The sequence below is a fragment of the Cetorhinus maximus genome, chromosome 30, assembly GCF_964194155.1.
Source record: "Cetorhinus maximus chromosome 30, sCetMax3.hap1.1, whole genome shotgun sequence".
NCBI lineage: Eukaryota > Metazoa > Chordata > Chondrichthyes > Lamniformes > Cetorhinidae > Cetorhinus > Cetorhinus maximus.
Window position 1 is genome coordinate 4,972,899 of NC_135908.1, and position 14,022 is coordinate 4,986,920.

At 42.6% G+C, this 14,022-nt stretch overlaps 1 protein-coding gene across 1 annotated transcript in view; it reads left to right on the top strand.

Annotated features, from left to right (window-relative positions):
• Positions 1-14,022, top strand: part of tmem266 (transmembrane protein 266) — a 77,059-nt gene that overhangs the window by 47,555 nt on the left and 15,482 nt on the right. Inside the window, exon 8 of the mRNA XM_078532216.1 lies at positions 5,390-5,582. Coding sequence (XP_078388342.1) covers positions 5,390-5,582 — 193 coding nt within the window. The remainder of the gene's footprint in view (positions 1-5,389; positions 5,583-14,022) is intronic.

Genomic DNA, 14,022 nt, shown 5'->3' on the forward strand with positions numbered 1-14,022 from the left:
CTAAAGATCAGAAAATGAAAGGGAAGTACAGCACTTGAAAAAGGGAGAAAAAAGGGGATAAGATTAAAGGCTGATTTTTTTTTGAGGTGCTTAAAGATTAAAGGATGTGATAGGATAGATAGAGAGAGAGAAATTATTTGCTCTGGTGGGGACATTCAGAACAAGGGCACGACACTCAGAGGGTGGTGAATCTTTGGAATTCCCTAACCCGGAGGGTTGTGGAGGCTTAGTCAGCGAGTATGTTCAAAGCAGAGGTTGACAGATTTTCAATATAAAATAAAAACAGAAATGCTGGAAAAACTCAGCAGGTCTGACAGCATCTGTGAAGAGAGGGACAGAGTTAACGTTTCGAGTCCGTATGACTCTTCTTCACAGAGTTAACTCTGTTTCTCTCTCCACCAGATGTTGTCAGACCTGAGTTTCTCCAGCATTTTCTGTTTTGATTTCAGATTCCCAGCATCCGCACACAGTGTTTTGCTTTTATTTTATTATATTGATAGGTTTTTAAGATGGTGAAGACATCGAGGGATATGGGGGTAGTGCAGGTAAATGGCGCTCAGATAGAAAATCAGCCATGATTCAATTGAATGGCGAGGCAGGCTCGAAGGGCTGAATGGCCTACTCCTGCTCTATTTCCTAAATTCTTATCACCTTAAAATGAGAGACAGGCTGTTCAGGGGTGACTTCTTCACACAAAGGGGTAAATGGAAATCTGGAACTCTCTCCCTCAAGAAGCTGTTAAGACTGGAGGATCAAATGAAAATTTCAGAACTGAGATTGGTAACATTTTTGCTCAGTAAAAGTATGAAATGGGGGTTGGTTAACTTAGATGGCGAGGGCGCGGTGCAGAATAACACCAACAGCTCTGCACCAACAGGTTCAAGTCCTGTACAGGTTGAGGTAGTTCTTGCCTCACACTGGAATCGTGATATAAGCCTTCGATTTACGAGGCTACTCCATGAACAGAAAGGGTTACACAATAAGAAGGTGGATGGCATTGGGATACAGATCAGCCATGATCCGACTGAGAGGTGGAACAGGCTGAAGGAGGAGTGGTTCCTACATTGAACCTGCTGAAATGTTGAACAATGAGAAATCGAAACAAATTGAATGGATGGGTGGATTGAACTCCCATTTCTGGATTAACAACTCAAGCGTTTTAAACATGGGAAATATCTCAGAGCCCTTTCGACCGGAGCGTCAAGAAAGATGGTCAGAATTTCAGGAAGGTCACAGCGGTGAAATTGGGTCATGTAGTGTCTGTATATTTCGACGCTATGTGGTCACAGGAACAAGAAAAAATTAGGTCCAAGGCGCTCTCACACATAGTTCCAACGGGAAGTATGTAGGATGTCATCTTGGTAAAGGACAAACAAAAGGTATCCTCTGTTCACACCTAAAGTAGGTGTTGGCACAGTTACATATGCCCAGACATCCCCCACGACCCCATCACTCACCTGGACTAAGGCTCCTTCAATACCACCATCTCCATTAAGCTGAGGTTGGGGGTCCGGGGCTCCTCACACCTCACCCTTTGAGCGAGGGCTGTTAACACTGCGAGGGTGGGGTGCCCAGGAACAGGTGCTCCTGAATTTAAACACCCGCACCTCTTCTAGAATTGACTGAGTTCTGAAGACATCATACTGAACTCAAAACATTAACTCTGTTCCTCTCACCGCAAATAGGTGCCAGACCTGCTGAGTTTTTCCAGCACTTTCTGGTCAATTTTAAATGTGACTGCATTCATTTAAGGTGAACTTACTGCGTCCTCTGTGTTATCAAACTCAAAGAAAAAGCCTGTGGTGTGGTTAGAGGCAGAAACTTGACATGAGGGATTTTTGAGCTGCTCATTAATGTGGGCGTGGGTCCCTTGGAAAACTCAGCAAAGCAATTAGTGACTCGACACAGCTATGAAAACACACTTGGACAATGTTACTGCCTTAACACGTATGGTTTCTTGCTCTGAGCCAACAGCCAATAAGAGTACATGCAGAGACACTTAGGAACAGGTCCAACATTCTAGCTCCTTACTGAATCCAGTGACATACTTGACATTGATTGCAACCTAATTTACACTCATCTGTGCTCCCCACGTCACCTCTCATGTCTCTGAAAACCTCAAAAGGTTGGCACACTTCAACACGCAGATTGTATTTGGAATTCGCCAGCACGTGGAGTACTTGAGAGTGGCACAGGTACACTTAAGGACAAATTAGATTGGTCCATGAGGAAGCAAAGAGTAAAAGGATATGTCGATAGGGCGGTGATGAGGTAGGGCGAGATTAGCTCGGGGGAAGCAGAAACACTAAGGGAATGGTTTGTTTCTGGGCAAAGCAGGATTTAGTGAGCAGAAGCCCATCAGGTTTGGGTTTCAGCAGCCCTTGAACCATTGGAGAAGGGGGAAGACTAAGGAAAGTGAGGCGTCTCATTGTTTCGAGCACTTGGAATAGAATGAGTGAGGGCAGGAGTCCATGCGGATCCCATCCAATGATAACACGGCGAGGGTTAAGGGAAGGCTTAATGGAGGCGTTCAAAATTATGAAGGGTTTTGATAGGGTAAATAAGGACAAACTATTTCCATAGCAGGAGGGTGGGTGACCAGAGGACAGAAATTTAGGATAATTGATAAAGGAATCAGGGAAGGTGAGGAGAATTTTTTCATGCAGTGTGTTACATGGGAAATGGTGAAGTGGTAATGTCACTGGACTAGTCATCCAGAGACCCAGCTAATGCTCTGGCAACATGGGTTCAAATCCCACCATGGCACATAGTGGAAATTAAATTCAGTTAATAAATCTGGAATGGTATCATTGATTGTTGTAAAAAACCTGTCTGGTTCACTAATGCCCTTTAGGGAAGGAAATCTGCTGTCCTTCCCTGGTCTGGCCTACATGTGACCTCCAGATCGACAGCAATGTGATTGACTCCTAAACTGCCCTCTGGAATGGTCGAGCAAGCCCACTCAGCTCAAGGGCAATTAGGGATGGGCAACAAATGCTGACCTTGCCGGCGACGCCCACATCCTATGAAGCAATAAAAAAAACAACTCTTGTCTGGAATGCAGCCGAAAGAAGCGTTTTCAATAGTAATATCCCAAAGGGAATTCAGTATATTAGATTTGAAAAAAAGGAAGGTTCTGGGCTCTGAGGAAAGAGCAGGAAGGTGTCTGTGACAAACTGGACAGCTGTTTCAAAGAGCCAGCACAGACACAGTGGGCTGAATAGCCTCCTCCTGTGCTGTAAGATTCCTCTCAGGATGCAAGTGACGCTGACAAGGCCTCATTTGTTGCCCTGAGTGCATTATGAGCAGTGTGAGACTGGAGTCACAAGTGGATCAGACCAGCAGGGTGTAGGATGTCATTGTAGGAGAGTGCTGGACAACTAACAGCTACTGTCCTTCCCTGAAGAGGTTTAGTGAACCAGTTGGGTATGTAAGACAATCTGCCACCTCTTCTGGTCATTTTATCTCGTGCCAGAATACATTTTTTTTTTTACATGGGATGTGGGCGTCGCTGGCTAGGCCAGCATCTATTGCCCTTGTTCAGAGGGCATTTAAGAGTCAACCATATTTCTTACACTAACAAACCCTAAGGAGACAGTAAACCAGATAAACTATTTGACAAAGGAAAAGTAACTTATAAAAGCTAATTTTAAAAATCAGGAAGTAAATCCATGATGAAAGCAATATTATACTGGAGGCTGAGATATATACAGTAGGCTTCCACTGTTAAACTGGCTTCAGCCATTGTCAGGCCAGTGACTGTCAGTTTTGCACCATTCCCACACGGTGTCCTCAATAGGTCAGACAGTGAATAGAAAGAGGCCACAGTGAAAAGACCACATGGTTAAAATTCAGATGTACTGAAGATTACTCAAAATTAAGCTGTTCGCTAATAAGATAGGAACTCGTAAAAAAGAAGTTTAGGAATCTTACCAGAGAGATCTTCGTGCAGAGTTACCAACACATGGGTTTGGACTTCTGGAGACAAGAAAGGAAAGAATATGCATTTATATAACAACTTTCCTGACCTTAGAGTGTCCTAAAGCCCTTTACAGCCAATTGAACACTCTTTGAAGTGCAGTCACTGATGTAATGTAGGAAACATGGCAGCCAATTTACACACAGCAAACTCCCACAAGGAGCAATGACCAGATAACCTGTTTTTAATAATGTTGGTTGAGGAATAGGAAAGGGACTGGCTTAATATTGATGAAAAATCTTTAAAAACAGCTAGGAAGATTGTAAAGTCCATTATGAAAATATTAATCCCACTGATCATTTTGACCATGAATTTGCTCCTTCATCAGCTTGGTGTAAGTTAATGCACTACAATTATCTGACAGCAGAGGGCAGTGAGCTCACACTAACTGATTACCATTGAGCTCTTACCTAGACAATGCCTCTAACCTCAATAGCAGTCTGTGCTTTTTGAGTTGTACACAACTTGCACACCCTGTCACATCCTGATGCAGTATAGAATTTGATTTCTGATTGTGTTGGGCACGTAGGCACTCAGAAATTCATCTCTATAGCCCCAGACTCAAGGACAATTGCCTTGCCCAAACCCCACCCCTGGAACTTAACCAACTAAAACCACACTGCTCCGCCCAATGTTCTGGGCCAATATTTGCCCTTCAAGCAACGTCACTAAAAAAAAAGACTATCTGATTATTTTCACATTGTTGTTTGTGGGATCTTGCTGTATGCAAATTGGCTGCTATTGTTCCCTACGTTACAATTCTGACACTTCAGAAGTACTTCCAAAGCTGTGAAGTGCTTTGGAATGTCCTGAAGGGCGCTATATAAATGCAGGTGTTCATTTTCTTTCTAATCCACTACTGCCTCAGACAGGTTTCACCCCCTCTCCTCCCCCGCCCCCCGTGTGCTCGTCACAGCCATTCCACTGCAATGTCACAGGACCATCTTTCAGCCATCGTTTTTGGAACTCTCTTCCCAAGCCACTTCACCAGCCAATTCTCTCCCTGTAGGGGCAATTGTTTAATTGTTCTGTGTTCGATTATGAGAGTCTGGTAACTGATCTATGTTCACTGTGCTTGATTGGTTGAGCCTGGGTGTGGACTCAGAACAAAGTAAACAGACACCACAGAAGCTACTAGAAGCTGAGCTGTAAGTATGAGTGCAAATACTTTGTGATTGCAGAGATATTTTAAAACTATTATTAATAAACCTGTTGCACATTTAGAAACTAGTGTCAGAACTGCATTGCTCTGAGGCAAATAAAATTTATAAAACATACAACACTCACGACCTACAAAAATCTCCAAAACATATATCCAGTGAGGGGCTTCTGCATAAGCGCAAGTTTTTCTGTAATAACAGCAAGTTCCCCTCATGGTAACGTGTCTCTGCTTTTGTATCTGATGTATAGTTTGAGATCAGGCAGCTGAGGGCCCACCTTGCCCAGCAGGATCTGGACCTCGCTGCCGAAAGGGAGGCCGCTATGGAGATGCACCACGTCTGGAACAAGCAGAGCAGCAAGTTTCAAGTGGTCGATGGTTCAGCGACTGGAGTGTCCGATGACGAGAGCCCCGACAGCATCATTGATCCCCGCCAAACACCAAGTAAGGAACCCGGCACATATTTGTTCTCACAATTCCTGCGCTAGGTGAAAAGGACGCATTACTGAACCAAGCACTTACCCAGGATCCCATCAAGGTGGAAAAGTGGGGGTGGAGCAAAGAGATGAGCTAAAGCTGGACACAGTGAGGCTTTTCCCTTGCCTGCAATCCTTAGGTTTTTCAAACCTCAGCTTGGATTTTGGAAGCCTGAAGATTGCAATCAGAAGGGAAGACTGAGAGGTTTAAAGTTTGCTTGTTTCATATCTTCACGCACACTTTCCCCCCCCACCCCTTTTGGGGAATAATGGGGAAATGTTGAAAAGATTAACAGGCTGATTGTCATCGGATGAACCGTGTCACAAACACTCCTTCTGTGGCCAACAAGTCCTGGAGTGGGACTTCAACACAGAGCTTCTGTCTCAGAGGCAAGTGTGCAGCCTACCGAGCCACAGGACTTAGGAGGTGCCCATGATCTACAGCTTACTTGTATTCTATGGATCTCTGAACCTGTCCCGTTCTCTCAAGTTTCAACATTACAGACCATTTGGGATATTGCAATACAACTGTTCGAAATGTTACAGATCATCTAACTGCTGGGGATATTACAGACCATTTCAGCACCAGGGATAATATAGGCACCACTAGAAATGTCACTAACAAGCTCAAACTAGGAATATTACAATGCTTCTTCTCACTCGAGTTAAAGGGATCCATTCTACTATTATGGGTATTGCAGTCTGTTTCCCACTAGAGACATCAAAATGCATCTCACCATTAGGAATGTTACAGCCCAGTAGGATCATAGAAGCAGGAGTAGGAGCTCTTCAGCCTCTTGAGTCTCTTCCACTATTATTGACCATAGCTGAACAATGACCCCCATTACCTGCCTTTCTTCCATGTTCCTTCATACCTTTACCCTACAGAATGCTATCTGTCTCAGGCTTGAAGGTTTCAATTGACTGTGGATGCATTCACAGCTTTATGAAGGAGGGAACTGCAGATTTACCCAGCCTTTTGTGAAAAAAAGTGTTTCCTGATTTCACTCCTAAATTGCGATGATCTGATTTTACTGTTTCCTTGTTATGGATTCCTTCACTAAGGAAACAGTGTCCCTGCATTGAATCCTTTTACTATTCAAGAGACTTCCAGAAGGCCACTCCACAAACCTCAGAAACACAAGGGAATAGAAGTCGCGTTTCTGCAACCCGTCCTCATAATTTAATCGTTAAAGCCTGGTATCATTCTCCTGAATCTATGCAGTAACCCCTCCAATGTCAGTATATCTTTCCTGATGCTTATTGTCCAAAACTGAACCACTGCTCCAGATGAGATTTGACTAAGGCCTTGTCCAACTGAAACATCACTTTTGTACTCCAACATCCTTAAGGTTAAGGTCAACATTCCATTAGTCTTTTCGATTATCCTTTGTGTCTGGTTGTGCTACTAGTAAGTTGTGCACATGGACATCCAAATTGTCCTACTCCCCCACAGCTCAACCTCACACCATTAAGGAAATACTCCCATCAATTGTTTGCAGATTCAAAGGCGATGACTTCACACCTCCCATGCCAAACTCCATCTACCAATCACTCAGCTTGTGCCTCTTTGTAACTTCCTGCTCTCATCCACCCAACCCACTGTGCCTGCTACAAAACTGGACACCTAACTCTCCACCCCATCATCCAAGACATTAAAACTCATGATGAAAAGCTGAGGACCCACCACAAAGCCGTGGTATACATCACATGTTACATGTCACCAATCAGAGAATATCTCATCCATCCCTACAATGAGAGGTGGGATAAAGGGAATGTCCCCTGAATGGTGGCATATACTTCCTACCCAAGGTCACAAGGTCACCCCAATTCAATTCATGCACCTTCATCCTTGCCAACAATTTCCTGTGCAGAATCTCAAAGGTCTTCTGAAAGTCCACATGGGAAGACATCCATAAATGTCATCTAATCCACCATGCTAGAAATCTCATGTACCTCAAAATCCTCCATCATCTCATTCGTTATTCATGAACTCTTGAAATGTACATTTTTACAAAATATCCGAACTCTTAAATTACAGACCAAACCGTGCTCCGAGTTTAATTAGAATGACAGTGAGTCACACCAGCAGAGGGCTGAACTGTAATATAAAGGGAGACAAACAACATTCAGAAATGCAGGTTTTGAGTGTGTGTGATCAGAGCTTTTACTGAACCGGGTTAAAACTATTAGTCTGTCATTAAACTCTCTGAAGCTCGAATCTAAAAATTGACACCCAGGACTAGATTTTCTGATGATGGGGTAATCATACAAATGTACATTGGAAGATTGCAGTTCAATTGTCCGCTAAATAAATGGCTAGAACATTGTGGGCAGTGGGTCTGAGCATTTCCATTGTCTATTCAATGACTTTGGAGACCTTACTGTGTTCCAGATACAGCTACTGTTTCAGTGTTAGGAGCACAGTGGGTAGGCATTGAACTCCACTGAAACTGAGAACACAGCTGCAGTTATCCATCTGGGTCAATAAACCTCTTAATTCAGGACCTTGGACAGTGAACAACCATCTGCCTCATGCTGTAGTTACCTTGAATGCCTGACGTCATTGCCAGCCACTGCATATGCCCCACTGCCATGCACGCAGTACATCAGTGACCACTGATAGAAGAAGATGCAGAGAGTGTCACTTTGTATTGCAGTTAAACAGGCAACAGAAGATTGGGAGCAAATCATTTTTGAGCCCTTTTTTCCCTACATTAAGGGCACTTTGTAAATACAAATGATTGTTGTTCTACTCAGAGTGCAATTAACCAGTCTTTATTCCTCACATTCTTAGAGATCTTATCAATTTTCCAACAATGCCCCCAAATTCTTAAATACCCCAACTCCATTTAGTAACCTCACACTTGCATTCCATAAAACATATAACACAGATTGGACTTTTGTGAGAGTTCATCTCATTAGCATGATTCAAGATGTTAATTAAAACTTTGAATAATTTGCTGCCTTCTAATATAAACATATATATGTCAAATATACTAATTATATACTAATATATACTCCCTCACTGTGTATTGCGGGGCATATGCAATGGCTAGCAATGATTTCATGTGGATTTCTCCCTGAAAAACCCAACTGACCAACAGAATCCACAGTATCAGTCACACTAACCCATATACCAACCTACAATGTCGGTCATACTAACCCACAGTATCAGTCACACTAACCCAATCTACTAACCCACAGTAACAGTCATACTAACCCACAGTATCAGTCACACTAACCCAATCTACTAACCCACAGTATCAGTCACACTAACCCAATCTACTAACCCACAGTAACAGTCATACTAACCCACAGTATCAGTCATGCTAACTCATATACTAACCCACAGTATCAGTCATGCTAACTCATATACTAACCCACAGTATCAGTCATACTAACCCATTGCATATGTCATACTAACCCATATGCTAACCCACAGTATATGTCATACTAACCTATATGCTAACCCACAGTATCAGTCACACTAACCCATATACTAACCCACAGTATCAGTCACACTAACCCATACACTAACCCACAGTATCAGTCACACTAACCCACAGTATCAGTCGTATTAACCCATATACCAACCTACAATATCAGTCATACTAACCCATATACTAACCACAGTATCAGTCATACTAACCCACAGTATCAGTTATGCTAACCCATATACTAACCCACAGTATCAGTCATACTGATCCATATCCTAACCCACAGTATCAGTCATGCTAACCCATATCCTAGCCCACAGTATCAGCCATGCTAACCCATATCCTAACCCACAGTATCAGTCATAATGACCCATATACTAACCCACAGTATCAGTCATGCTAACCCATATGCTAACCCATAGTATATGTCACACTAACCCGTATGCTAACCTATTGTATATGTCATACTAACCCATATACTAACGTGTATGTCAGTATAGTCAGGCACCGACATTGAAAGGGAGTGAAGGAGAACAGAAGGTAAATCAAAGATAAAAGCAAAAAACTACAGATGCTGGAAATCCAAAACAAAAACAAAAATAAAAATAGCTGGAAAAACTCAGCAGCTCTGACAACATCTGCGGAGAGGAACACAGTTAACGTTTCGAGTCCGTATGACTCTTCAACAGAACTAAGGAAAAATAGAAAAGAGGTGAAATATAAGCTGGTTTAGGGGGTGGGGGGGTGGGACAGGTAGAACTGGATAGAGGGCCAGTGATAGGTGGAGATAACCAAAAGATGTCATAGACAAAAGGACAAAGAGGTGTTGATGGTGGTGATATTAGCTAAGAAATGTGCTAATAAGTGACATTAAGGGTAAAAAGCAGGACAAGCAAGGTACAGATAGCCCTAGTGGGGGTGGGGGGAAGGGATCGAAATAGGCTAAAAGGTAGAGATAAAACAATGGATGGAAATACATTTAAAATTAATTTCCAATAATTATCACTGGCCCTCTATCCAGCTCTACTTGTCCCACCCCCCTTAAACCAGCTTATATTTCACTTCTCTTCTATTTTTCCTTAGTTCTGTTGAAGAGTCATATGGACTCGAAATGTTAACTGTGCTCCTCTCCGAAGGTAAATCAAATCTATGCTTAGGATTTAAAAGCTTGGGGATGTAAAGATTGAGGGAGGTGATGTAGTGGTTGTGTTACTGGAGTTGTACTCCAGAGGCCTGCACTATTAATCCTGAGACATGAGTTCAAGTTTCAGCTAGGGAAATTTAAATTCAGTTTGCAAAATCTAGAAGTAAAAAGCTGAGATAAGTAAAAGTAAAAATGAAGCTGAAAGGAAAATCCAACTGGTTCACTGAATGTTCCTTTAGGGAAGGAAACCTGCCATCCCTACCCAGCCTGGCTCCAGTCCAATACCCACAAGGTTGACTGCCCTCTGTCTAGCAAGACACTCATTTGCATCAAACTGCTACCAATAGTTCCAAGAGGTTCCTCCACCATCTTCTCAGGGTAGCTGTCAATGAACAATAAATGGCTTCTGGTAGCCTGTCATTTTAATTCTCCACCTTCCTCTTACGCTGACATATCTGTCCTTGGCCTGCTGCACGGTTTCACTAAAGCTCAATGTAACATTGAGGAACAGCACCTAATCTTCTGATTAGGCACTTTACAGCCTTCCAGACTCAACATTAAGTTCAACAATTTCAGACCATAATCTCTGCTCCAATTTGTTTCCCTTTGTTTGCTGGTTTCACTTCTTTTCTTTCAGACAGCTGCACACCTAAGACCATAAGACATAGGAGCAGAAATTAGGCCATTCGGCCCATCAAGTCTGCTCCACCATTCAATCATGGCTGATAAGTTTCTCAACCCCATTCTCCCACCTTCTCCCCGTAACCTTTGATCCCCTTACCAATCAAGAACCTATCTATCTCGGTCTTAAATACACTCAATGACCTGGCCTCCACAGCCTTCTGCTCTTGGCACATCTTTGTTTCGGTTCCTGCCCCATTAACATTCCCTTTAGCCCTGTAAGACTAACTCTCCTGTTATTCAATCTGTCCTGTCTTCAATAACAAAAGCAGAAAATGCTGGAAAAAGTCAACAGGCCTGGCGGTGTCTGTGGAGAGAGAAACAGAGTTAACGTTTCGAGTCCGTATGACTCTTCTTCTGAGCTAAAGAGAGATAGGAATGTGATGGAATTTATACTGTTTAAGGTGGGGCGGAGTAGGTAAAGCAGAATAGGCAGCGATAGGTGAGGGGCTAAGGAAAGATTGACAAAGATGTCATCGACACAAGACAAAGCTGAGATAAGTAAAAGTAAAAATGAATCTGAAGGTAAAACCCAACTGGTGAAGACCAAAGAAGCTGCTGATAGTGGCATAAAGAAAACAGAATATGTGAATAGCAGAACAAAGGGTCAGCACTCTGTGAAAGGACTATGTGCTCTATCCCCACTTAAACAGTATAAACTCCATCACTTTCTACTTCGCTTTAGCTCTGAAGAAGGGTCAAACGGATTCGAAATGTTAACTCCATTTCTCTCTCCACAGATGCTGTCAGACCTGCTGAGTTTTTCTCAGCATTTTTTTTCTGTTTTTTTTTTTCAGATTTCCAGCATCTGCAGTATTTTATTCTTATCTCCTGCCTTCAGCCATAGCACAGGCTACGTCCCTGTTCCACCAACTCCTTACTCAAAATCTACTGTCTCTCTAACTCCTCCCAGCTCTGATGAAAGGCCACAGACCTGAAACGTTAACTCTGTTTCTCTCTCCACTCAGTATTTCCAGCACGTTGCTTTTTTTTAAAAAATTTTATAACAATAAATGTGACCTTTGCCAGGGATGCCATAACCCAAGAATTCATTTTAAAAAAAACTTTTGCTGCAAATGTCACTTGACCTCAGCACATTGTAGATCGGTATATCGGAGATGAAGGGTTAGAAGGGCAATGATTTATCCCTAAACCCTTCTTTAATCTCAGAGTTCATATAGTGAAGCAAATGCGGTTGATAAATTGGGTGCAATAATCTGAGGATTGTGCTATATTCACAATCCAGTCTGTCTAGAGTTATGTAAAGAACAGTCCTTTTATTCTTGTGCTTTCCATAAATAATGTAGCACCAAAGGATGCATAGCTTAAAGATTCAATCTGGCTTTCCAAAATAAATTCTGTAATTCAGAATAGTTACCAACAACAGCAGTTGACTCGATAAAGGCAACCACAATGGTTTAAAACTCTGTAATATTGGCTCCACTGACTGCCCCCAAAGAAAACCAATTGTACACTCAAAAGAGAAGCCTTTCTTACTGTGCCTAGTGAGATTCTGCAGATGCAGAGAGCCAGGCGGCATGTTAATTATGAATCATGAATGAGAGGAAGATGGAGTCTTTTTACATTGAGCATCTAGTGCAACTCCCGCCTCTCTTGTATATCCACATCCAGTCCCGTGGAGTGGCCCTAGGCTATACCAAGGCATCTCTTTAGAAATCCAACATTAGCAGAGTACACACTTCTGACTGGAGGCATTTAGAAGGAAACGGAGGCCAGAAAAGCTTTTAATGCTTCATGAAACCCAGGAAAACAGTTATGTTCTCTTTGTATGTCAGGTTAGATTGCCATCTCTAGAGTGCAGCTATTTCAGGTACAGAGTGCTTAGTGGTTTGGGTCTTGTACTGAGGGGAAAGTGGTCCACAGAAAACATCTGTTTCTTTCACCTGCTGATTGCAAGCTGTTGTGAAAGAGGGAGGCCCACAACCACAAGGTCCCCGGGCACCAGCTACGAACCCAGATCACGGAGACAGGCTCTGCTCCTGACATCCTACATCAATGTAAGAGTACTTTGCTGGGACAGTAATATTCAGAAGGAAGAATACTTCTGATGTGATTCTCTTTGAAGGAGAAGATTTTCCCCATTGTCACACTGTTGTTCGAGGAAGTGCTAAGTGGAATTTTGTTTTTTTATGAGCGCTGATGAATAAGAAATTATGAATGATTGGTTATTTTGCCCACATCAATGTTTGAGATTTCCTACTTATCCCCAATTATCTTCACACTCCAACCCCAAGATAATGATATCACTTCTGTTTTATTCTACCTTCCTGCAATTGCAATGACCTGGTTTCTTTCCAATTTTATTCCGTCATCTCCAGAAGGACTCATAATGCCCTTTACAGTGTTAAAAGCAGCAGCCCCTTTCCAGTTCCCTGCCTTCTACCCATTCCAAATATATTAGTAGGTGTTTGAAACCCCTTTGAATGTGGACAGGTATCACAGATGAATCATACCTTGCCCTCATTTAGGGCTTATGGACTCTCATCAACAACAACTCACATTTATGCCATGCCTTTAATATAGCAAAACATCCCAGGGTGCTTCTCAGGGTCATCCTGAGGTCACAAAAGGCGTTATATAAATGCAAGTCTTCCTTTCTGAATTGGCCTAGAGTTTTTTTTTTTGCTTTATCCTCACTCAAAAGGTGACATGGATATGGGTGGAATGTGGGAGGATTAATGATTGCAACATGATTGACAAAATGGACAAGGTGCTCCTATTCCCGGTTCATCTATTTCATATGGTGGGGAAGGAAGGTCAGAGATATGGTTAAGCATCAACAATACTGAGGTTTACTCTCTGACTAAATCTCAGAATAAGGGCTCAATCTATTCAGACTGAGGTGAGGAGAAATTTCTTCACTCAGAGAATCTTTGGAATTCTCTACCTAAGAGAACTGTAGATGCTCAGCCGCTGAGTATATTCAAGGCTGAAATGGATAGATTTTTGGACATTAAGGGAATCGAGGGATATGGGGAGCAGGCGGGAAAGTGGAGTTGAGGCAGGAGATCAGCCATGGTGTTATCGAATGGTGGAGTGGACTCAAAAAGCCAAATGGCCTACTCCTGCTCCTATTTCTTATGTGAACCCAATTATGAGTCAAATTATAGGAGCAAAAAAGA